This window comes from Rhinoraja longicauda, chromosome 7, assembly GCF_053455715.1.
Source record: "Rhinoraja longicauda isolate Sanriku21f chromosome 7, sRhiLon1.1, whole genome shotgun sequence".
Lineage (NCBI taxonomy): Eukaryota > Metazoa > Chordata > Chondrichthyes > Rajiformes > Arhynchobatidae > Rhinoraja > Rhinoraja longicauda.
The window spans coordinates 53,018,720-53,041,200 of NC_135959.1; the positions used below are offsets into that span (position 1 = coordinate 53,018,720).

Sequence of the window (22,481 nt, forward strand, 5' to 3'; positions counted from 1 at the left end):
ACATGTAGACATAAGAAACTGCTGATGCTCGTTTACAAAAAAAGACAAACTGCTGGAGTAACTCAGTGGGTCAGGAGAACACGTTTAGGTGACATTTCAGATTGGGACCCTTCAGATTGATAGTGGTGGGGGTGAAAGGGAAAAGCTGGAAGTGGGGGGGGGGGGGGTGGGGGTAGAGAAGAAAGCAGGGGCAGGACAAAGCAATAGGTAGATACAGGCAAGGGTTTTTGTGATAGGTAGATGTATTATTCACATCTATTTACTATACACAAATACAATAATGCTAAACTCAACTACAATGGGCAGAATACAGTTCTCAGCGTCATAGCGTATCAGTTCTAGAGACAAAGTCCATGGCACAATGAGATAGAGGTGAATAGTCTGCATCCTACCTTATAGAAGGACAGTTCAGAAGCCTGATAGAGAGGAAGAAGCCGTTCCACAGTCTGGTAGTGCGCACTGTCAAGCTTCTGTATCTTCTGCCTGATGGGTATGACCGAGGTGGGACAAATCTTACGTTGGCTGCTTTTCTGAGTCAGGGTGAAATGTAGATGGTGTCAATGGTGGGAAGTCTGGTCTGTGTGATGGACTGGGCTACATCTACAACACTGCAATTTCTTGTTTTGGACAGAACGATTCCCAAACCAAGCAGTGATGCAAACCGACAGTATGCTTTCCATGGTGCACCTGTAGAAGTTTGGCATGGGAGACATGCCAAATTTCCTCAATCTCCTGAGGAAGTAGAAGGGAGTGCCATCTTGGCTGTTGCTTCAAGGTTTAGGGGATAATCTTAGAAAGCATCCTCTTCACATTGCTCAAGGAACAGGACTTGTTTTGCAAGACCTGTCTGAAGAAGGGTCTCGTCTCAAAACACCACCCATTCCTCTCCAGAGATGCTGCCTGTCCCACTGAGTTACTCCAGCTTTTTGTGTCTATCTTCTTGTTTTGTAAGAATTTTCATTCTTCAAGATGGCATGTCACAACTACACTCTTTAATCATTTCAGCGTTGCAAAGAATTTAGGTTATCATTTTTCTAATTATTTCTACTTAAACCTGCTGTCTTGCAAACTCAGTTGGAACATTATATCACTGATGATTTAAAAACCAAACACTAAAAGCTAAAGTCTAAATGTTCCAAAATGTGAGGTGTTGCATTTTGGGAACTCTAACCAAGGCAGGACCATCACAGCAAATGGCAGGGCCGTGGGGAATGTGGTAGGGCAGATGGATCTAGGAGTGCAGGTACATAGTTCCTTGAAAGTTGCATCACAGGTAGGCAAGGTGGCTGTCAGCCTTCATCAGTCAGGGTTGAGTATAGAAGTTGGGATGTTATGTTACAGATGTACATGGCACTGGTGCAGTCACAGTTGGAGTATTGTTCACTTTTGGTCCCCTGTTAGTGATTGCAGTGAAGATTTAGGAGGATGGTTTTTTTTCACACAGGGTTGTGGGTATATGGAAAGACCTGCCAGAGGAGATGGTTGAGGCAGAAACAATAACATTTTAAAATACATTTGGTCAGGTACATGGATAGGAAAGGTTTAGAGGGATATGGGCTAAATGCAGGCAGGTGGGACTAGTGTAGATGGGGCACCTTGCTTGGCATGGGCAAGCTGGGCAGAAGGACTCCTTTCCATGCTGTACAACTTTGACTCCAATTGGGACCAAGCAATTGGAGAGAAGCAGCAATTGAAGTGCGGAGTGTCGCCTTAGCCATACTAATATTCAACGATGATAGCATATTAACTGTACACTGAACCAAATTATTATTTCAATACAAGGCAGTTTAATTAAGTTTTAAAATCTAATTGTATCAAATATTCCAATTAGAACCAATACAGTCAATAAAGTAATTATTCCTAAAAATAGAAGTGACGTTTTCTGTGAACATAATATTTGCACCAGCAATTTCACACCATAGTTTCAACATGAAGCAGTGAGAAGGATCTTTTCCATTTCTGCCTTCACACATTTTCTCACAGATGTTGCAATTATAGAATTTTAAAAATGTCATCCATTTGGAAATCTTGTGTTCTTCACTTGGACATTTTTGCCAGGCGAGGCCACAGGTAACTGCATTAATTTGTTGGACCCAGCAATAGAAAGAACGAGGGAGAGGCAAGGATGAACGGAGGAAAAGCAGGTGGGACGGGATGGCCATTGGGGTAAAAGAGGATGGTAATTGGAATAATGGAAGAGAGGGGAGAATGGGGAGGGAAGAGAACTATGGAATAGCGCAATTTTCCAAAACACAAGTATGTGGAGGGAGGTGGAGAAGCACTTGGGTCACGTGCACAATTAGCCAAAAGTAGGCATTAACCTCAACAATCAGAACAAATTAAAAACCAGCAATCAGCCTCTGAATTTACGAGATAAATAGCAAAGAATAGGCACGGAGTGTGCCTGATCCCCTCCCATCAGTTTTGCAAGCCGTTTGAGAACTTCTTAAGATGCCAGGTAGACAAAATGCCGGAGTAACTCAGCGGGACAGGCAGCATCTCTGGAGAGAAGGAATGGGTGACATTTCGGGTCGAGACCCTTCTTCAGACTGATGCCAGACAGGAACCAAGTCGTAGCTTGTCTCCATTGATTGAACACAAACAGCAGAACTAGTTGGTTGAATAGAAACCATGGGAATTTTTTTTCCCCCGGAGAGGAGCCTTAAGATAAAAATGACTTTTGTAATGTAGAGATGCCCTATGGCATGGATGAGCTGCTAATATAGCCTTTATACTGCCTGGGGAAATGCCAACTGAATGAGTAATCAATATCAGTTATTTATAAATAGTTTAGATTATATGCCATGTTAAAAACTAGACATGCTCTGTTAAAAACATTTCAATTAAAAACAAAAAATCAGGCTGACATGGCAATCGTTAGGATTGTTAAGATCCATGAGCAGGGGAAAATGAATTTCTTATCCGAATTGAATTTGTTTTACCAACACAAAATTTTTGAAACATAACTTTTGTTCCTGCAAGTACTGTAATATCATGAATCAAGCAAGCAGTAACTCAGCAGTGCGATCGAACTATTGGTTGGTATCACTTAGGTTTTCTTAGCAAGGGATCATCGATTTCATGGTCTTCCTCGTGAATATCTTCCTCTATCCAACCACCTGGTGTGATTTCAACAAATCCTTGGCGATTTCTTCCACTTTCAGAGTCTTGGGATTCCGGTTGACTAAATCTTACCCTCGGCATCAGTGCTCGACGTCTTCCATCTTCATCTCGACCAGAGTCAGACCTACTGTCCTCTGCTTTGACTTCATCTGTCCACTCCATTCGGTTTGGGCACTGATGAGAACCTGAGCCAGTTATGGACTGCGCTAGGTTCCTTAGCTGCAGAGAATCTGTTTCCGAGTTAATGTCTTCACCCACTGTAAATTAAGAACACAAAGTACATAGATGAAAGAAAGTTGGAAGATCATTAACAATTCATAATCTATATTCTTAGAAGGCTTAATTCTGATGCGTGATGTAAATGCAGCATAGTCAGTGTCGACCCCTTCTCCCATCTCCAACATTTCCCCTCCTCTTGGACACTCCTGCTACCCTCTCTGGAGCTTTTCATTTCCAACTGGTGGCACAACATCAACAGCCTTGACTTGTCCACTCCCTTTACCAATCTCACTCCCTCTGAAGAGTGAAACATCACCTATCCGTTCCCCAGAGATGATGCCTGACCCGTTGAGTTACTCCAGCACTTTGCGTCCTTGCATTCTCAGTTCTGATGTACGATCTTAGACCTGAACCCTTAACTGAATTTCCTTTCACAGACGTTGCCTGAACTACGGCGTATTTTTCTATTTTTATTTTAGAGCTCCAACTTCTGCAGGTTTTTTTCCCCAATTCATTTCTCTACCACCTCATTCTATTCCTCCACTGCCTCGGTGGTAGTAAAGATTTCTCTATTTGGTAGTTTTCTGCAGAGATTGTTATAGTACAGCTCGAGGATGATACGGTGGGACATCAGTAGAGTTGGTGCGTTACAGCGCCAGAGATCTGGGTTCGATCCTGATTATGGGTGCAGTTTATACGTTCTCCCTGTGACAGTGTGGGTTTTCGCCGGGTGCTCCGATTTACTCCCACACTCCAAAGACGTACGTGTTTGTAGGTTAGGTAGTTTTGGTGAAATTTGTAAATTGTCCCAAGTGTGTAGGATGGTGCAAATGTACGGGGGTGATCGCTGGTTGCCATGGACTTGGAGGGCCAAAGGGCGCGTTTCCATGCTGGGTCTCTAAAGACTAAAGAAAAGTCTGAAGTCTTACCTGTGAAAGCTGTGTTCCTCTTTGGGGCTCTGGAAGAAATTCTGGTACTTTGAGGCAGAGAAATTGGACGATTCTTTACTGCACCAGACTGAAAAAGAAAGGTGGAAACCAGCAAAGGTAAGTAACTACAATCCAACAGCTTGGTGGAATCCTTTGACATTTGCAGCAGGAATTGGTTTGAAAACATCCATGGCGTGGAAATTATCCATCATACCTTTTCCATAAGGAGGGGAGATTAGTACATTGTGGGGAACAATTGTTTGAGGGAAGCAAATTACAATTACCATGGATGTGCACATAAGGAAAATCAACATATTTTTCATTTATGAACTCTTTGATCACAGCTTTGATCATGGAAAAGTAAAATATCTGTTCCAATGATGGAGGATTGTGCTTTTAATCAATTACATGACACAAATAATTATCCTCCAAGTAACAACCTTTGCGTAGTATGCACCAACTAAATCACTGCAAATAGCAAACATCACCACCCTTTTATGCATGATGGATTGAGAATAAATGTATTAAAGCAAATACTAGCATCAAATTTAGCAAATGTCTTTTTTTTTTTTTAAAGAGCTACACTATAGGGCAAGGATCAAACGAGAGAGATATTGCAATCCAAAATTGATGTACTGAGGTGGAAAAGAGGGGGGAAGGGGGAGAGTATTAGGACATATACTCTCACCGTTTACTCATTATTAACTTCACATGTTGGCAAGGGTTTGACGGACTATTTTATATTCTATGTGTTTAACCTTTCATGTGACACAATGTTGTTCCATATATAGAAAAAAAAGCGCAATGGTTTAAGATAGCCGATTAAAAAAGTAATTATATTACTAGTCAAAAGTAATTTCCAATATTCCCTCCTACACACTTCCTCTCACTACTCCCTCCTCTGCTTATCAATACCGTGCAATTTGCACTCTACGAGAATGATAGTTTTAAATATTAGATTTTCTCAACAACATACCTGAAGTACAAAATATACCCAAATATACCCAAATTCTTTGGTAAAACAACTTGATATTTAGATTTCCAGTTACTAGGATTAGTAATCATACCAATATTAAACAGGAAAATTGTAGCAAATTATTTCCAAAATAGTTTTAAAGTAATTTCAAAATAATTTATAACTATTGGACATTAGAAAGAGACCCTTCGGCCTACCAAGTCCATGCTGACCACCGATCACCCCGTATATTAACACAATCCTACACGTTAGGGACAATTTACAATTTTACCAAAGCCAATTAACCTACAGACCTCTACTTCTTTGGATTGTGTAAGGAAACTGGAGCACCTGGGAAAAACCCACATGGTCACAGTGCGAGCGTACAAACTCTGCACAGACAGCACCCATACGCAGGATCAAACCTGGGTCTCTGGTGGTCTCTGAGCCACTGTGCCGCTCTGAGTTTCACCACTTTTCATGTTTCGGATGAACAGCATTTTTAGGGACTCACCTTCCGGGCTCTGGTGGTACTGCGCATACTATCTCGAAGACTCCCGTGTCGCCGTATTAAGATTTCCTTGACCTGATTCTCGGTGGTCTCTCTTGGCAGACTGTGCCTGTTGTATGATTGTGTCTGTAATTTAAAAAAAAAAATGGTCAGAGTAGAAATCTTGGATATTTTATTGTTATAAATATCGGAGAGCAAGTTGAATGCCAAGTAATTTGCTCAGTACGAACTTCATGTTCTTATTAGTGCTCCTTCCAGAGATACATTCAGAAAAGTTAGCATGTCCACGTTTAAAATGAATAGCAGGATGGCACAGTTGGTAGAGCTGCCACCGCACAGTGCCAGGGTCCCAGGCTAGATCCAAACCTCTGGTGCTGCCAGCATCAAGATATAAAACTCACTTGCGCATTGCTACATGTGATTGGAGTTCTGAAAGGTTTCAAAAGAAAGAAAGGGAAAGTATATCAGAAGGAACTGCAGATGCTGGTTTAAACCGAAGATAGACACAAAAAGCTGGAGTAACTCAGTGGGAAAGGCAGCATGTATTGGTGGATATAAAGGAACTGCAGATGCTGGTTTACAAAAAAAAGACAAAAAGTTGGAGTAAATCAGCGGGTCAAGCAGCATCCATGGAGAATATGGGTACATGACGCTTCAGATCAGGACCAGAATGGAGACGGGTTCTGACCCAAAACGTCACCTATACGTGCTCTCCAGAGATGCTACCTGACCTGTTAAATTACTCCAGAACTTTGTATCGTGCTTTGAAAGTATTGGTGGTCTATTCTTACCTGCATCCTGGTCTTGTGTGGTAGCTTCTCAACTCCAACATGATGTTATTTCCCTTCATTGATTTTTCTTAAACCCCTCAAGGCACTTACATTCAACCAACTGCCACAGAAAATATTTAATGCTGTGGTTTTGATGGATGTCAGAAATGCCTTCACAATAAAGCTTGAAATTCTGGCTTCATTAATGTATCACATCATATTTGTTTCTATGCCAACAGTTTTACGAATAAAAGTACAGTTAAGTTTATTGTCACATGTACCGAGGTACATTCAAAAGCTTTTGTTCCATGTTAACCAGTCGGCAGGAAGTCAATGCATGATTACAATCGAGCCATTAACAGTGGATAGATACATAAGGCAATAACATTTAGTGCAAGTTAAAGCCAGCAAAGTCTGATCAAGGGTAGTCCGAGATTCACCAAAGAGGTAGATAGTAGTTCAGTACTGCTCTCTGGTTGTGGTAGGATGATTCAGTTGTCTGATAACAGCTGGGAAGAAACTCCCCAAAACTGGAGGTGTGCATTTTCACACTTCTATACCTTTTGCCTGATGGGAGAGAGGAGAAGAGGGAGTGGCCAGAGTGTGACTCGTCCTTGATTATGCTGCTGGCCTTGCCGTGGCAGCGTGAGGTACAAATGGAGCCAATAGAAGGGTGGTTAGTTTGTGTGATGGTCTGGGCTGCATCCACAATTCGCTGGAATTTTACACAGTCTTGGATGCCTTTTTCCCAATGAAAGAGAGAGTGGCCGGGGTGCGACTCGTCCTTGATTATGCTGCCGGCCAGCATCAAGAGGAAGAGAAGAAAAAGGGAAAATGATATGGAGAGGATTGTCATTCATTCAGAAAGTAGGATCAAAGAGCTGAATGGCCTATTCTACTATTTTCAATGCATAGGCACAGGTTTGAAAGGTAGCAAATACATAGACAATAGACATGGACAAGCCCTTTTTCATGCTGTATAACTATGACTCCATGGCTATGAAACCACATGAAGGCAGAGCTCAGAAACTGCCCAAGGAGCACGATTCACTCATGAGAAGCATTGTTAGACAAGTGAAAGGAATAATAGTTACAAAACCAGGTTTTAACTCAATGTTCATAAGAGATAGGAGCAGAATTAGGGCCATTTGGTCCATCAAGTCTGCTCTGCCATTCAATCATGGCTGATCCATTTTCCCCCTCAACCCCATTCTCCTGCCTTCTCCCCATAATCCAGCTGTTATCAGGCAAATAAACAGTCATCTCAGCACCTAGAGTGTAGTCCTGACCTGCCATCTACCTCATTGTAGACCTTTATTTAATGAACTGTATTGAACTTCAATGTTATATCATTGTGCTAAATGTCACACCCTTTATCCATTATCTTTGCACTGTGGACGGCTAGATTGTATTCATGTACGGTATTTTTGTTTTGATTGAAGAGCTTGGTACACATGATAATAATAAACTCAACTAACTTTTGACACTAAGAACTCTCACATTTGAAAGGAAAATGTTACAAGGAAATATGCAGCAAGTTCAGCAAGACTTTGACCCAAAACATTGACCATTCTTTTCCACCTACAGATGCTACTCGACTCTGAGCCCCCTCCAGCAGATTGTTTATTGCAAAGACTGGAATTGGAGCAATCCCTCGTGTCTGACATACCAGTTTAACCCTGTGTTCAGCAGCCACTGTAGATGGTTAAACTTACCCTCGTGCCTGACATACCAGTTTTACCCTGTGTTCAGCGGCCACTGTAGATGGTTAAACTTACCCTCTGTCTGGTCCGGTACAGATTCTTAGCCAAGATTTCTTTCATATTCTTCAATTCTTCTGAGGAAAGACTTCGAACATCTTTGAGTTTTGGAATCCTGAAAATTCAGATAAAAATAGAACAAAATGAATTAAGAGTCTAACAACACGGAAACAGGCCTTTCGGCCCAACTTTTGTCTATGCTGACCAAGATGTCCCATCTACACTAGTCCCACTCGTCCATATTCGATCCATATCCTTCTAAACCTTTCCTATCCATGTATCTGCCCAAATGTCTTTTCAAGTGTTAATGTACCCGCTTCAACTACCTCCTCTGGCAGTTTGTTCCATATCCCATTGTGTGAACTGGGTTGTGATTCAATTAAAAATAAATGCAAAAATAATACAGCTCTCAAAGCAAAATACAATCAAATTGGAGACAAAAGAAACTGCAGATGCTCAAATCTTCAGCAAGATACAAAGTACTTGAGGAACTCAGCAGGTCCAGCAGCATCTGGGGAGCTAATGAACACACAATGTTTCAAGTCAGGACCCTTCTCCAAACGAGTACGAAGGCAGGTCCGGACCTGAAATTCGATCTGTCCATTCCATTCCTTCCCCAGATGCTACCTGAGCCGTCAGGTTCCTCCAACGCATGGCATCCAGCACAGAGTTTGAAGACACCAAATCTTGGTAATAAAAAAAAGAGGATCTGGACAGACAAGAAGTGAAATCAAGTGAAATCAGCTTCGAACTGCTCCGTTTGAATGCAGAGAGAGGAATTGTTCCTTTTTCATTTATTTTTCTTCCAAATAAAAGCATGGTACAAACAAAAGGGTGCATGTGAAAGCTAAATGAAACTTAGAGGCAATTTATTCACAAAATATGAAAGAAACCCCAGTTTTTAAAGATTGGGAACACCCATGACCGATTCTCCAAAACATATCTGATTAGCATTAATTGTTTAATTACAACCTCTGACATTTTTTAAATAATGTATTTTACTTACAGCAGAGATGCAGATGACACCTGACTGAGTTGACCAGATTCTGCCATTTCAATGGCATGTTTTAATTCCAGCTTCTTATAAAGAGCAACAATACTATTCTTCGGTTCATTACCCCGAATCAAGAGCTTTGCCAAATAACTGCGATCAAACTTCCTGGCTCTAAAAATAAAGCCCAAGATCAAATGTGTTACTGACTGCATGAAATACAACAAGTTACATAATTTACCATCATAAAAGGAGCTGATGGATTTTATAGCAGATGGTGTACAGGGCATCTCATATTCCTTTTAGTGATACCTTGCCCTCTGCCATCTTATCTAAAGGGACCCTTTGGCAGAAAGAGAGTAATAGTAGAGTTTTCAGAGCAGAATGATTCATGGACAAAAGTATTCCAACTACTGTAATCATCCTTTCAAAATAATCCATATAATACTGATAGTCACATAGTATAGTCACACGCAGAGGGATCTACACAATCCAACTGAAGAGATCCAAAATCTGTTTGGTTCCTTCTAGGTTTTTGTCAGACTACACACATATGTAGAACAGTACACACATGAACAACTGCAGCATATCATGATGTCATTCTGAATTGTACATACAACACCGCTTCTTGTTTAAGGTCAGAGAATGAAAGTGCTGTCACAACATTTACTATATCTTATAACAGTTTAGCCGATTATCTGGAATATGTATACGATCTTTATTCAAGCTGAAATGACATGGTTGCCATGAACTTTGCCGAGTTTGTCATTCATTCTTCAGAAATGTATTCTTAGAACCAGACGTCACAGTAGTCGTCCTCACCTCCAGCTCTTCACCACCACCACCCCTTACTTACAGTCTTAAGAAGGGTCCCAACCCAAAACGCCACCCACCCTTTTATGCCAGACCTGCTGCCCGACCTGCTGAGTTACTCCAGCACTTTGTGTCTATCTTTGGTATAAAACAGCATCTGCAGTTCTTTGTTTCAACATTTTGTCTGCAGTTCTGTTTCTAAACTAGATTATTTGATGAATGTTCGGCGGCTGCTGACTCACCTGACTCGACAAAGACTTTATCATGAACAAGGCATACTTAGAGATTGTTGGGGCATAATCTCCATTTGTGTGAATGAGTGCAACTCCACCAACTTTCATAAGGTTTGACATTGAGAGGAAAAGCAAGATACTTGATTTGCATCCCATCCACCATCTTAAATCAGCCTCTCCATCACCAGCATACCACACATGCACCGTCCACAAGATCCATTAGAGCAACTTGCCAAAGCTTCTTCACCAGCACCTTCCAAACCCATGCCACTGACCACCTAGAAAGACAAGGGCAGCAGCTGCATGGGGAAAACCATCATCTCCAAGTTACACCATTCAAACTTTGAAATAATGATACTTTGTAAAATCCTAACGGAGCGATGAGTTAGGATTCACCAGGCACCACACATAATTTGACAGCTGAAGGCAGTATCTCGCCCAAACTTCCTTGATGGCAGGTTGACATGGCCAATAAATGCTAGCCGTGCCAATAACAGTCACATTCTCAGTATGAAGAGAATTCAATTTTTGCATCGTATACAGAAGAATTGTCACCATCAGTTATTAAGATGGGTGGGTGGGTGGTTGAAGGAGCAGACTGCTCTTAAAACTTTGTCGGGCGTGTAACGTACCGCTCTTCAAAATATGATGCATTTGTGTGGGCATTTTCAGTTTTCGCTGCCACAGCTACAAATGGTTGATAAACCAACGCCACTCGTGTCGTGTTTCTGTTTCACAACACCCCGTGTCCACTTCAACAACAAAACAAAATGGCAGCTTCAAATGATCAACAAAAATTGCCTAATCTGTCTGGTAAATCATGCTACACCACTCCTCCCAGCCTAGTGAATTCTTCTCAAACACATGGCAAACTTGACTGTAGAAACAAAGAATAGCAGATGTAGGTTTACCAAAGAAAGACACAAAATGCTGGTAACTGAGCAGGTCAGGTGGCATCCCTGGAGAATGTGGATAGGTGACGTTCAGGTCTGAAGAAGGGTCCCAACCAGAAATGTCACCTATCCATGTTCTCCAAAGAAGCTGACAAACCTGACTAGGTAGATTACTTGAAATAGTACATATTATTCATCAAGAATATTTTTGCTTCATCCCAAGAGTCAAAGTCCTCTTTTACAGACCGATGTGATAATTTCTTGAAACAAAAATTGCAATGCATAATCATTAGCAATTCTTTTTCTTTTAGTGTTCCACATTAACCAAAGAACAAAATGTAACACAGCAGCAATAAGAATAGAATCATTAGTTCTACAGATAGTGTTGGCTTACAATTTATGCCCTTCAACTTCAGGAAACCCATTCTTCACGATATCACCAGTTATTATAAGGGCATGCTGGAACTAATATTCAATGATAAAATGGCAAGTCAAAAGACATGAAAATAAAAGAAAACTGCAGATGCAGCAAATGTAAGATGGAAAAATAGAAAATGGTAGAAATTCTCAGGAGACATACCACATCTGTGGGAAGAGAAACCACCAAGTTAACTTTTCAGGTTGAAAACCATTCGAGCAGAAATGTTAACTGTGTTTCACATCTGTTTTTGGTGCTGTGACCACAGCTATTTACAATATACATCAATGATTTAGATGAAGGAATTAAAAGTAACATTAGCAAATTTGCAGATGACAGAAAGCTGGGTGGCAGTGTGAACTGTGAGAAGGATGACTTGGACAGGTTGGGTGAGTGGGCAGATGCAGTTTAATGCGGATAAATGTGAGGTTATCCACTTTGGTGGCAAGAACAGGAAAGCAGATTATCTGAATGGTGTCAAGTTGGGAAAAGGGGAAGTACAACAAGATCTGGGTGTCCTTGTACATCAGTCACTGAATGTAAACATGCAGGTACAGCAGGCAGTGAAGAAAGCTAATGGCATGTTGGCCTTCATAACGAGAGCAGTTGAGTATAGGAGCAAAGAGGTCCTTCTGCAGATGTACAGGGCCCTAGTGAGATCACACCTGGAGTATTGTGTGCAGTTTTGGTCTCCAAATTTGAGGAAGGACATTCTTGCTATTGAGGGTGTGTAGCATGGGGTCACGGGGTTAATTCCCAGGATGGCTGGACTGTCGTATGTTGAAAGAATGGAACGACTGGGCTTGTATACACTGGAATTTAGAAGGATGAGAGGGGATCTTATGAAACATAAGATTATTAAGGGGTTGGACACGCTAGAGGCAGGAAACATGCTCCCGTTGTTGGGGGAGTCCAGAACCAGGGGCCACAGTTTAAGAATAAGGGGTACGCCATTTAGAATGGAGATGAGGAAAAACTTTTTCACCCAGAGAGTTGTGAATCTGTGGAATTCTCTGCCTCATAAGGCAGTGGAGGCCGATTCTCTGGATGGTTTCAAGAGAGTTAGAGCCTTAAAGATAGCGGAGTCAAGGCAGGAACGGGGTACTGATTGTGGATGATCAACCATGATCACAGTGAATGACTGTGCTGGCTCGAAGGGCCGAATGGCCTACACCTGCACCTATCGTCTATTATTTTAGCTTTAAGATAATTATTCACCTTAACAAGACATGGTATTTTACATCAGCTAGAATAGAAGAAAATATAGGTGTCAAACCTGTCATTTTGCTAAATGCATTAAAGGTCTACAAACATTTAGTGCACTATAGAACTATGATAAATGTGACTGAGTATGTAATATTGTCAAAACATACATTTTATTCCATTCAATATTGGTTTCTTAATTCAAAGATTAACTTCATTCTTTATAAAGTAAACATTTTCAATGCCTTGGAATATTGACAGGAAAACTCTTTGCTCAATTGCCCATCAATACCAATAAGTGATTATTTCATCGCAGTCGTCATTTATATTGTTCTTCACTCCATTTGCTTTATTCCAGTTTAGGGAAGCATTACAATACCCTAGATGCACAGTGTTTCTAAAATGTTCTTCATTGACTTATCGTTGAACAAAAGTAATATGAAAGGAATCAAAGCCCTTTAAAAAAAATACATTTTCATACTGCATCACCTAAAGGACAAGAATATAACTGGTTAAATATATTAAGCACTAAAATAAAAATGATTAAGTTGGCTCAATCCTAGCAAAATATACTGTATAACAAGCATTGCGATACTGGCAAGTGGTGTATTTTGTTTTAAAAATGAACACAGTTCCTTTATTATATACATTACTAGAGCTCCTAAAACAAACACCCAAGGTCGCAGGTATGGCGTGTGTGCGCGCATCTGAATGCATGGACATGCAAAGCTTGAAAACAAAAATTGAATGGTATCAGTATTCATTCTAGAGCAGAAGCTTGGAGCTGCAACAAACATATAGCTTAAGTGTTCCACCATGCATATAAACCATGACCTCGTTGATGTATATATACTGTGACTTATTTGTAGCATTAAAAATTGTGATCCAAATGGGATCTCACTCAGCAAGTTTCTCATCAGGATGGTCGAAAGATATTGATGACAGTATTTAACAGATTTTAAATGTGGTGGTAGCAAAATAAATATTTTATTTAAAACAAGAATCAAGAGTGTTCTATTGTCATACATCCCAAAACAGATCGGTGTTTTCTTCCTCTTATCCCTCTCCAAAACGGTGAGCTCACCCAAATGGGAGGTAGGAACAAACAGAAGACAAAAGATGCTGTAATCATGAGCAAAACAAGAAGTGCTGGAAGATCTCAACAAGTCAGGCAACGTCTGTGGAGGGGATGGACAAACCTGTCTTTGCCTAAAATGTCAGCCCCATTGCTTTATGTCATAGTGAGATTAGACATAGTCATCAGATACATATCAATATCTTTGATGACCCTCGGACTATCCTTGATCAGACTTTGCTGGCTTTACCTTGCACTAAATGTTATTCCCTTATCAAGTATTTATACACTGCAAATGGATCAATTGTAATCATGTATTGTCTTTCTACTGACTGGTTAGCAGGCAACAAAAGCTTTTCACTGTACCTCGGTACACGTGACAATAAACTAAACTGAAAATAACTGAACTGAAACTTCTTTTGTTCAACTCTGGGAGCAAATATGTCTCAGCAGGGCTCAAGTCATAAGATCATAAGTAATAGGAGTAGAATTAGGCCATTCGCCCCATCAAGTCTGCTCCGCCATTCAATTATGGCTGATCTATCTCTCCCTCCTAACCCCATTCTCCTGCCTTCTCCCCATAACCTCTGACACCTGTACTAATCCAGAAACTAACTATATCTCCCTTGAAACTATCCTCTGACTTGGTCTCTAAAGCCTTCTGTGGCAAAGAATTCCACAGATTCACCACCCTCTGACTAAAGACATTTCTCCTCATCTCCTTCCTAAAAGAACGTCCTTTAATTCTGAGGTTATGATCTCTAGTTCTAGACTCTCCCACTAATGGAGAACATGGATAGATGATGCTTCAGATCAGGACCATTCTTCAGATCGATTGTGGTGGGGGTGAGGAGGAAGAAAGCTGGAAGAGGAGAGGCAGGATAAAATAAAGCCTGGCACCTGGCAGGTATTAGGTTGATTCAGGTAAGGGGGTAGATGACAGTCAAAGGCCAGAGATGAAAAGACAAAAGTTGCAAGACTAAAAGATTGAAAAATTTCCAAATTGTAAAACCAGAGGAAGGGATGTCGGTGGAAGGGGAGGGGGTGGAGATTTGGCATTTAGTTTCCTTGAAAGATAATTGGGCAAAAACAATGTGTGTAAAACAAAAATGTTTTAAACATGACTTGGACGAAGGGATTAAAAGTACCATTAGCAAATTTGCAGATGATACTAAGTTGGGGGGTAGTGTGAATTGTGAGGAAGATGCAATAAGGCTGCAGGGTGACCTGGACAGGTTGTGTGAGTGGGCGGATACATGGCAGATGCAGTTTAATGTAGATAAGTGTGAGGTTATTCCCTTTGGAAGTAAGAATAGAAAGGCAGATTATTATCTGAATGGTGTCAAGTTAGGAGGAGGGGGAGTTCAACGAGATCTGGGTGTCCTAGTGCATCAGTCAATGAAAGGAAGCATGCAGGTTCAGCAGGCAGTGAAGAAAGCCAATGGAATGTTGGCCTTCGTAACAAGAGGAGTTGAGTATAGGAGCAAAGAGGTCCTTCTACAGTTGTACCGGGCCCTGGTGAGACCGCACCTGGAGTACTGTGTGCAGTTTTGGTCTCCAAATTTGAGGAAGGATATTCTTGCTATGGAGGGCGTGCAGCGTAGGTTCACTAGATTAATTCCCGGAATGGCGGGACTGTCGTATGTTGAAAGGCTGGAGCGATTGGGCTTGTATACACTGGAATTTAGAAGGATGAGGGGGGATCTTATTGAAACATATAAGATAATTAGGGGATTGGACACATTAGAGGCAGATAACATGTTCCCAATGTTGGGGGAGTCCAGAACAAGGGGCCACAGTTTGAGAATAAGGGGTAGGCCATTTAGAACGGAGATGAGGAAGAACTTTTTCAGTCAGAGGGTGGTGAAGGTGTGGAATTCTCTGCCTCAGAAGGCAGTGGAGGCCAGTTCGTTGGATGCTTTCAAGAGAGAGCTGGATAGAGCTCTTAAGGATAGCGGAGTGAGGGGGTATGGGGAGAAGGCAGGAACGGGGTACTGATTGATAGTGATCAGCCATGATCGCATTGAATGGCGGTGCTGGCTCGAAGGGCTGAATGGCCTACTCCTGCACCTATTGTCTATTATCTATTGTCTATTGAATTAGAGGCATTTACTTCATTACAAGTAACATGGATATGAAGTAACACATTCATACTTGTCTCTTAGGTAGTGGTGACTCCATTGTCCACAGACGTCCACAACTCCAGCCAACACATGGTCAAAACACTAGACATGGAAATGAAATTTCGGATTAAACACTTAATATTTTCCCTGCAAGTTTTTATTTTCTAAACAACCAGATGAATTCTCATGCTGGAATAAACAGGAGTGCTTCAGTTTGTGTATGGACTGTGATGACTATACCAAGGGATGGGGGAACCCTGAACATCATTGGACTTCTCTTCCATGCACATCCATTACCTCTAGTGGTAGAAGCAGGTGTGTCCAAAAGCTGACTTAAAATGCAAGCTGAAAGCACAGTGTTAAGACAGAAAATTAAATAGACTTCCATTTTGGTTTGATTAGTCTTTGACTAGAGCAGTACCGAGCTACTACCTATCTCATTGGAGACCCTCGGACTACCTTTAATCAGACTTTACAAGTTCACAAGTTAGGGGAGTAGAATTAGGCCATTCGGCCCTTCTACGCCATTCAATCATGACTGACCTCTGCCTCCTAATCCCATGTTCATGCCTTCTCCCCATAACCCTTGACACCTGTTCTAATCAAGAATTTGTCTATCTCTGCCTTAAACATATTCACTGACAGCCTTCACAGCCCTCTGCGGCAATGTGTTCCACAGATTAACTACCCTCTGACTAAACAAGTTCCTCCTCACATTTCTGAAAGAACACCCTTTAATTCTGAGGCCATAACCTCTGGTTTTAGATACTCCCACCAATGGAAACATCCTTTCCACACCCACATGCACATCTATGCCTTTCATTATTCTGTAAGTTTCAATGAGATCCCCCCTCAACACTTTAAACTCCAGTGAGTAGAGGCCCAAGTATGTCAAACGCTCATCATGTGCTAACCCACTTATTCTTGTAAAGCTTCTTTGCACCCTCTCCTGTGCCAGCGCATCCTTCCTGAGATATGGGGCCCAAATTTGCTCTATTTGGGCAAGACTTTACCTTGCACTGAACATTATTCCCTTTATCTTGTATCTGTATACTTTGGAAGGCTTGATTGTAATCATGTATTGGCTTTCCACCGACTAGTTAGCGGCAACAAAAGCTTTTCAATGTTCCTGGTACATGTGGCAAACTAAACTAAACAAAATGCAACACCTCGCATTTATCTGTATTAAATTTCATGAACCATTTCTCAGCACACCTGCCCAACTTAAAGATCCTGCAAGAAATGAAGTTGGAGGAGACAGTGATATGAAAATCCAAGGCCATGGTGGTGTTGAAACATAGGTAATGAAGATATAGAACTAGCGGCACTGGACAGAAGATAATGTGAATCTCAAATGAACGACCCAGGAATTATCAAGTAGGCAGATGAGGTGGATAGAGTTGTACAAAGGAGCACAGAATAAGAGTTGGAATGTTATGCTACAGCAACAGAAATCATTAGGTTAGGGCACACTTGTAGTGTTGCGTACAGTTCTGCTCTCCATAATCTGGGGAAGAAATGGCAGCATTAGAAAGTGTAGGAGACATTCACCAGGATATTGTCTGGAATGGAGGGCAGTGGATACAAGGAGAGTTTGGATTGTAGAAACAAGGAACTACAGATGATAGTTTATACCAAAGATAGACACAAAGTGCTGGAGTAACTCAGCAGGCCAGGCAGCATCTCTTGAGAAAAAGGATGGGTGATATTTTCGGGGTCCCTGGATATAGTCCAGCGAGGGGGTACAAAGACAGGTGTTGCATCTCCTGCAGTTGCAGGGGAAAGTACCTCGGGGGGTGGTGGTGGTGGTTTGGGTGGGAAGGGATAGGTAAAACAAAATGTTGCGGAGTAGGTGGTCCCTGTGGAAGGCGGAAATGGGTGGAGGTGAAAAGATGTGATCAGTGGTGCGATCCCTTAGGTGGTGACTGAAATGTGGGAATTGTTGGACGCGGAGGCTGGTAGGGTTAAAGGTGAGAACTAGGTGAACTCCGGCTATGATGCATCTGGGGGGTGGAGGGAAAGAGTGCGAGAGCAAAACTACAGGACAGAGGAGAAACAGCTGAGGGACTCGCCTACGACAGTAGGATTGTTGGGATTTATTCTCATTGGAACATTGGAGGCGAGGAGGTGAACTTAGAGATTTATACAATTATGAGGGGCATAGATTGGGCAGAGTGTCAAAAACTGTTTCTATGGATGGAGAGTCTAAAACCGGAGGGCATACATTTAAACGGAGGGGGGAAATTTAAAGGAGATTTGAGGGGCGTCTTTCACATGGACACCAATAACCGCTATGCAGGCCACTTACTCGAATGTGAATCTCCTCACTCACTGTTGGCTGCGACTTATTTGACCTTTTAACTTCCAAAAATGCAACCAATGGGCGGATAGTCATTCCCTAAGGGGAGGGAGAAAAAGTAATCAGCTTTCGGAGATATACTTCCAACAAATACAGACACATGTTGATTTGAGAAGTGCAAAACATTCAACTTAAAATAGTAGAAATTCACCCTGTATCTTAATGGCACATGGACTAATCAAAATCCATGGAACTGAATTTCAGAAATGAAGATCAATGCATGTTAGTACATCAAGTGTGATGCAAATAGTATGAAATTATATCAATTTTGATCATATCTGACCTTTCTGTCCTGGGCCTCCTCCATTGTCATAGCATGGCCCAGCGCAAATTGGAGGAACAGCATCTCATATTTTGCTTGGGCAGTTTACACCCCAGCGGTATTAACATTGACATCGCTAACTTCAGATAGTTTCTCCGTCCCTCTCTTTCCCCTCCCCCTTCCCAGTTCTCCCACTGTCTTCCCGTCTCCTACTACATCCTATCTTTGCCCCTCCCCCTCCCCTGACATCAGTCTGAAGAAGGGTCTCGACCTGAAACGTCACCCATTCCTTCTCTCCCGAGATGCTGCCTGACCTGATGAGTTACTCCAGCATTGTGTCGACCTATGATTATTTAGTGGTAGGTCACAGAAAAATTTAAGGATTATCAATGTGATGTTTTACTGTCAATAAACTGCTATTTTGTTGGATAAGTGTTTTAAATTTGACTATTCATCAGCTGTGGCAGAAGTTAAACATTATTTAAAAATCTATTAATGCATCGAATCTTTCAATCTTAAGGGTGTGGCAGCAACTTACTAGCTTGGTATCCAAAGGATTGGTCCGTTGATCCATGAACACAAGCTCAAATCGCAACACTGATGTGGAATTTAATTTTGAAATCATTTAAAATCAGGAATAGCACAAGTATTACATAAGTGCACTGTTGCATCTTTCCCCATTCTGGCTTTTAGGAGGTTCGGGACTCACCAAAGGAATTGACCAACAATTGCCTTGGGAACAATCAAGCATGAACAAAAATATGTGGCCTTGCCACTGCCATAGCTGACGAATAGACAAATTAAAAACACAGACGTATCCAACAGAATAGCTGTTTATTGGCAGTAAAACATCACATTGAGAAACCTTAAAGTTTTCTGTGACCTACCACTAAATAATCATGATCAACATTGATATAAATTTCAAACTAGTTGCATCACTTTGTTGTAATTCACACATTACATAAGAACAACAAGAATTTAACCAAGCCAAATTCAATTAGATCAACAGATAACTGTTTGCATCTGAACTCCATTTCCACCTTGGTCTGATGACACCTTAAACCTCGTGACCTGGTGTCAAGACAACAACCTTTTTCTTAAAGAAAATGCAAATAAGATAGTGATCAACTTCAGGAAACAAAGCTGCACACATACCCTGGTTTGTATTGATGGCACCAAAGTAGAGATGGTTGAAAGCTATAAATTCCTAAAAGTAAATATCACCAGCAACTTGCCCTGGACCACCCATATCAAAGCAATGGCCAAGAAGGCACATCTACGCCTCTATTTCCTTAGAAGGCTTAGGAAGTTCGGCATGTCTCCAACATCTCTCAGATGCACCATGGAAAGATTTTATCGAAATGCATCACAGCATGGTTTAGGAGCAGCTCCATCCAAAAGTTGTGGACACAGCCCACATCACCACACAAGCCAACCTCCCTTCATTGACTTCATTTACACATCATGCTGCATTGGCAAGGCTGCCAGCATAATCAAGGACGATCTTTCACTTCCTCTTCTCCCCTCTCCCATCAGGCAAGAGATACCGAAGCACACCACCAGACTCGGGGACAGTTTCTTTCCTGCTGTTATAAGGTTACTGAACCATCCTATCAACAACTAGAAAGCAGTCCTTAGCTACTATCTACCTCATTGGAGACCCTCGGACCATCTTTAATCGGACTTTACCTTGCATCAAGTGTTATTTCCTTTATGACGCATCTGCACGCTATGGATGGCTCAATCGAATCATGTACAGTCTTTCCACTGACTGGTTAGCACACAACAAAAGTTCATTGTACCTCGGTACATGGGACAATAAGCTAAACTAAACAATTCCTCAAGTTGGTCAGACTTGCATAGAACATAGTAGAGTAGAGCACAGGCCCGTCGGCCGACAACAACATTCCTGACATGATTCCAAGTGAATCTAACTTCCTTTGCCTGCATGTGATCTGTATCCCTCCATTCCCTGCATATCCTTGTGCTGACCCAAAAGCCTCTTAACTGTCACTATTGTATCTGCCTCCGCCACTTTCCCTGGCAAATGCATTTCAGCCATCCCCTCCACCCTCAGTGTAAAAGAATTTGGAGCTCCAGATTACTGTTGCCTTTTGGAGGAAATGCTCTTTCCAGCATCACTCTGAAGTTCAAAGTTGCGTCATTCCATCCTCTTCACTTTTGTCTAAGACCAATAGAACGTCTAGGATGCAGTTTCCAAAGTAAATGAGGTTCTCAACATGGGGGTTAAACAGATCTCCGTACAGGATTAACACTACGAGCTCACCTTTATATTCCAACCCTCTTGGTGAAAAATGCCAACATACCATTAACCTTTCTAATTACTTCTGTATAACTTGTGTTTAATGAGATACATCTCCAGAAGCTGAAATCTTCCACAAAACACAAAGTGCTGGAGGAACTCAACAAGTCAGGCAGTACCCGTGTAAGGAATGGACAAACAGCACAAGAAAATGTAGATGCTGGGATTGTTCCAGCCCCGCCACTAAAGCTGCCCGATCGGTTGAATTCTTCCAGCATGGTATTACACTTGTATTGAGTAATTTCTGTTTATGGATCTTCCACTCTCTATACTGTTCCTAACCTTGCCATTTACTTTGTCATGCATAACGTGGATGACACCAAAATCTACCACCAATTCATTTGATCCTTTATTACCCTTGAGAAGGTGGTGGCAAGTTGTTGGACTGTGACACACCTTGTGGTGCAAGCAACCTCCCACAGTGACTTTGGGCAAGACGTTCTGAGATTTAAGCCCAGCAACGACAAGATTGGCAACAATGTGCTTTTAATAGAAACCTGCAGATGGCTCTGTTTCCTTGCACCAGCTGCCCTTGCCCCAATACATAGAGGTCCCCAATAAGGGAGGTACTTTGAAGAGGTCTTGATGAGATTATGCCGTGCAGATTGAAGATTATATACAATCTGTATTTGGATTTCTGACCACATCTAGGTTTTGACTCGAGAGTTTTGTATATTGTCACATGCACAAAGATACAGTACAAAGCTTTTGTTGTGTGTTAGTCAGCGGAAAGGCGATACATGATTATAATCGAGCCATCCACAGTGTACAGATACACGATAAAGGGAATAATGTAAATAAATCAGCACCTACAGATCCTTGTTTCTCTATCTCGCTGGCATTCATGGACAAGTGGTGGAAGGAGTACAAATAAAGAGATGGCTATTGAGATGATGCCATTAAAGAGGGATGCCTATTGAGATTATGCGATCATATTCTTGATCCGGCTCGAAGATGGTGGAAATCATTTGGGTATTCAGAGTTATTCACTGCAGAGTACCCAGTCTCGAGCAACAAACAATATGCTGTGGGAACTCAGCAGGTCGAGCATCACCTGACGTTTCAAGTCCAAACCTTTCATCAGGACTCTATTCCTCTCACAGATGCTGTACGACCCATTAAGTTCCTTCAGCATACTGTTTGTGCTCCAGATTCCAGCATCTACACTCTTTTGTTCTGTGTTCAGCGCCTAGCCGGCTCTTGCAACCAGTACATACATTTTACTCATCATTCATGTTATTGCTATCAGCTAGCTAAGAAATGCTGTCAAGCAAAACTAAAAGTGCTGGTGTAACTTAGTGGGTCTGGCAGCATCTGTGGAGGGAATGAATAGATGATGTTTTGGATCGGAAACCTTCTCTCAGAAATGCCCGCTATTCCTTCACCCTTTTATTTGTAAATACAGTTGGACACAGCCTGACACAGATCTTTCACATTCCACCCGTTACGAGTACATACCTCCTCTGTTTTGTATCTCCTAATCAATTCCCTTCCCAAGTCAATGGATGATCATTTCAAGAG

At 41.6% G+C, this 22,481-nt stretch overlaps 1 protein-coding gene across 1 annotated transcript in view; it reads right to left on the bottom strand.

Moving 5' to 3' along the window:
• Positions 1–3,045: 3,045 nt before the first annotated feature.
• Positions 3,046–22,481, bottom strand: part of slc9a2 (solute carrier family 9 member 2) — a 68,942-nt gene continuing 49,506 nt past the window's right edge. Inside the window, exons 7-13 of the mRNA XM_078403212.1 lie at positions 18,325–18,414; positions 16,048–16,118; positions 9,274–9,432; positions 8,286–8,382; positions 5,741–5,863; positions 4,272–4,359; positions 3,046–3,380 (exon numbers count right to left, since the gene is read on the bottom strand). Of these exons, the coding sequence (XP_078259338.1) occupies positions 3,046–3,380; positions 4,272–4,359; positions 5,741–5,863; positions 8,286–8,382; positions 9,274–9,432; positions 16,048–16,118; positions 18,325–18,414 (963 nt within the window). The remainder of the gene's footprint in view (positions 3,381–4,271; positions 4,360–5,740; positions 5,864–8,285; positions 8,383–9,273; positions 9,433–16,047; positions 16,119–18,324; positions 18,415–22,481) is intronic.